We start from the raw sequence: 4,085 nt of genomic DNA on the forward strand, positions 1-4,085 counted from the left end.
AGATCTTGTTATGGATGGTTATGAGCCACCATGTTGTTGCTGGGATTTGAACTCCGGACCTTCGGAAGAGCAGTCGGGTGCTCTTACTCACTGAGCCATCTCACCAGCCCCCGGCTAAATAATTTTTAATTAAACATTTGTTATTTTATGCTACAGATTTGGGTATTTTGCCTCTATGTGTGTGTGTGTGTGTGTATACAATGTGTGTGCCTGGTGATGATGGAGGCCAGAAGAGGGTGTAGAACTGGAGTTACTGGCGTCTGTGAGTTGCCATGTATGTAGGTGCTGGGAATTGAACCCCCATCCTCTGGAAGAGCAGCCAGTTCTCTTAACCTCTAAGCCATCTCTCTAGCCCTATGGCTAAACAAATTTATACGTAAGCTAAAAAACACTGAATGAATTTCATTGATTTCAATTAAAAAAACAAAACATCATGGGCTTGGTAGCTTGGCGGCAAAGCATTTGCTTGGTATACATAAGGCCTTTAACTCTCAAAAAAAGTGTAAAAAACAAACAAACAAGCAAAACTAAAAGCAGGTAAAAAATACACCCAGTGGCCGGGTGGTGGTGGTGCACACCTTTAATCCCAGCACTTGGGAGGCAGAGGCAGGTGGAATTCTGAGTTCAAGGCCAGCCTGGTCTACAGAGTGAGTTCCAGGACAGCCAGGGCTATACAGAGAAACCCTGTCTCGAAAACCAAAAAAAAAAAAAAAAAAAAAACCACTCAGCAAAGCCTCCCTTCCTCCTTGCTCTTCTCACCCTTCCCAAAGCAGCATTTTTACTCAAAAGCCATGTATCTGGTGGTACATGATCTACAAATGACTGGAACTCTAAGAATATCCTAACCACCACACAAAGGCACCTGCTTATTTTGATAACATTTTTGTAACACAGACCTTTCTTTAAACCCGACTTGACAGGGACCTAATTCTACAAATCTGAACAAGCACAATGGGCTAGAAGTAGCTGTGGTAACTTGAAACTGGAACAAAACAAGACTCCAGTTGACAAGGAGACTGACATTATTACTTAGCATAATCAGTAACGTCACCAGAAATTTGAACTGTGATAAATGTGCTGTGTCAAACATGAGACGAGAGGTCTTTCAAAAATAAAACAAATGAAAACCACAGTGAACCAAATTCATTATAAGAGTATGTTCTGAATTTAAATTATTGGATTCAAAACTTAATTGTTCAAGAGGTAGTGCAGTTTTCCAGTAAGTCTAAAGCACTGGATTCCATCACCAACACAATGGATAAAGAAATACTAAGTAAATATAAAATGAAAGAATCTAAGTTTAACTTTTCTTTTCAGGGCTGTAGATCTATTAGGCAATTATCATGGAGCCATAATCATACATCTAGGTTTTGCAACTGAACTTTTTTTTTGTTTGTTTTTGTTTTTGTTTTTCGAGACAGGGTTTCTCTGTGTAGCCTTGGCTGTCCTGGAACTCACTCTGTAGACCAGGCTGGCCTCAAACTCAGAAATCCGCCTGCCTCTGCCTGCAACCGAACACTTAACTATCTAGGGTGGGAATCACCCAAAAAATGCACTCAACACACATACAAGACATTAATAAGTACTACACCCAGGTGCTTACCTCATTCTTCCAGTGCCAACCCTAATGCCTCTGAATTGCTGATGGGGCAGAACAACAGCCATGCTCATGTGTAAGATATATGAACTGGCTGACACATTAGTCATTTATTACAGGGTACTCTAGCCAAGAATGGTGGAAACACGCCTGTTATCCCAGTACTCCAGAGGCTGAGGCTGGTGGATTTCCAGCTGTTGTCAGCCTCGGCTACATGTTGAGTCCCAAGATAGCCTTGGCTACTTAGCAAGGTCTTGTTTGTTTGTTTGTTTGTTTGTTTGTTTAAAAAAAGGAGCTAAAGAGATGGCTCAGTGGTTAAGAGCACCGATTGCTCTTCCAGAGGTTCTGAGTTCAATTCCCAACAACCACATGGTGGTTCACAACCACCTGTAATGGGAACCGATGCCTTCTTCTGGTGTGTCTGAAGACATCAACAGCGTGCTCATATACATAAAAATAAATAAATTTAAAAGAAAAAAAAATGTGTGGTGGAGGCTAGCAAATATCTGAGTTCAAGGCCAGCCTTGTCTACAGGACGGCAATAGCTACACAGAGAAACCCTGTTTCAAAAAATAAATGAATAATAAAAAAATTAAAATTTAAAAATGTTCGAGGGGGTGAAGTGGGAGGTGGCTAAGATAAAATACAATGTATGCATACATGAAATTCACAGACGAAGCAGTACTATATAAGAGGGTATTTTAAACCTTTTTTTAAAAATCCTAGATTTTCAACATTTATTTCAAAATACCAGAAGGAATAATGCAGATTCTTTCCAAAGGAAATCCAGATGTCTGCATTGGAAGACCTTGAAAGTATTCACTAAATCAGGTTTAAATCGTAACTCACATCTGGATTCTGATCCCAGTTTTTGCTAAACTGTTGATGCCTGGCCTACACCAGCTCTAAAGAGGTTTAAATTATTAGCGATGACAATACTCAAAGATTATCACAGCACTGCTTCACCATTTTCTGCTTCGGCACAGCAGCATTGGAGTTACCAGTGTGACCGTACTCTAGAAAACTAGGCCTAGAGAAAATTTAATGGATTTCCATTTACTCAAAAAGCATTAACTAAAAAGCACTTAATAGTAATGTGAGGATTATTACATCTTATCTAGCATTAGCAGGGGCTTATATCTTTTTCTGTATACCTTTGAGAGTGGAGAGGAGCCATGTGGCTTTCCTCTATCTCTGTTCGACCTTTCCTTGTGGAGAGATATCTGCAGTACTTGAAAGTGTATTTAGCCTCTTCTATTACCAGTCCTCTCTTCAAATCTGTTTTTCCACTTCCCTTCACCTTTGTATACCCTCCCTGAAACCTCTCGTTTTGCTTCTTCTTCTGCCCTTCAACATCCTTCACCTTCAGTTCTAGCCTGTCTAGAGATTACTCGAAATGATTGTTCAAGGCGTTCGCGATCCTGTGAGATGTTCAAATATCAAACTCCCTTCCCCATTCATTCGGCATTAATGTTACTGCTGCTCAACCTCTCCAGTTCTCCTTACTTCTTCCCTCTCCCTCTACTTCGTCTCCACCTTTACTGTGCCCAGGTCACTGCCCTCAGGCTTTCTAAACCGAGTATCTGTCGCAGGTTTCCCCTCACTCTGCCCTCTTCCTCACAACTCTCCTTTCCGATATTCACTCTGCGATCCCTCGGGTTTTGCCCCGGTGGCTCATCCTCGGACACCACCCCTACTCTCACCAAGAGTCCCGCGCAGCGGCTTAGGAGCGCTCCCCGAACTCTTCCTCAGTCCGCCAAACTTATCTTTCCCGTCAAGAACTCTGCAGCACCCACCTCCCCGTGTCACGTCTCCCACGGGTCTGCGACCGCCTTCCTCCGCAGAGCCTCGGGGCGCCCCCGCCGCGCGCGCCCACCCTCCGGCCCGCGCCCGCTAAGGCCCGCAGCGGCCCTCCGACCTGCCTCTGCGCCTCCCGCAGCCCCTGCAGCCGCTGGCCCAGCTCCCGCCGGTAGCTCTGCGCCGCCTCCACGTTCTCGCGGGCTTCCTGAAGCAGCACCTCCGGCTCCGGCTCCATCGCGCCCTTCATCTGGTCGCGCGGCCCGCCGGATTCCCGACTGCGCCGGGCTCCCGCGAGCGACCCCGAGCGGCCTCGCGCAGCGGAAGCGCCGCCCCGCCCTGCCCTGTCCTTCACGCCCCGCCCCCGCTGCCGCTTGATTGACGGACGCCGGGGTGGGGGTGGGGATGGGGGGGAAACACACGCACTAATGGCGCCTTGGTCTGAGTGAGTGGGAGCTGCTGCTCCGCCTGCTCCGCTCCTCCTCCGGCCTCTGTGCTGCTCCCGCCTGGACACTTCCTCAGGAAACAAGTGGAGGCATGAGTAGAAACATGTGAACACATCTCTAAGTGCTTCCCACTTCTTATCGTACTGCACTACTTATCTGCCCTGCACAGAGGAGGAAGTGCAGGGACACAGAGGGGGAATCTACTCTCCTAAACTCAGTGCATGATCTCCAGGGCCGAGGCTACA

The 4,085-nt window shown here is 46.3% G+C and overlaps 1 protein-coding gene across 2 annotated transcripts in view; it reads right to left on the reverse strand.

Moving 5' to 3' along the window:
* Window positions 1-3,723, reverse strand: part of Crlf3 (cytokine receptor like factor 3) — a 36,546-nt gene extending 32,823 nt beyond the window's left edge. Inside the window, exon 1 of one of the 2 annotated variants that reach the window (XM_021212815.2) lies at window positions 3,516-3,723. In XM_021212815.2, coding sequence (XP_021068474.1) covers window positions 3,516-3,644 — 129 coding nt within the window. In that variant the 5' untranslated portion in view covers window positions 3,645-3,723. The remainder of the gene's footprint in view (window positions 1-3,515) is intronic. The other variant, XM_021212816.2, reaches the window with a different exon arrangement.
* Window positions 3,724-4,085: the final 362 nt, after the last annotated feature.

This window comes from Mus pahari, chromosome 14, assembly GCF_900095145.1.
Source record: "Mus pahari chromosome 14, PAHARI_EIJ_v1.1, whole genome shotgun sequence".
NCBI lineage: Eukaryota > Metazoa > Chordata > Mammalia > Rodentia > Muridae > Mus > Mus pahari.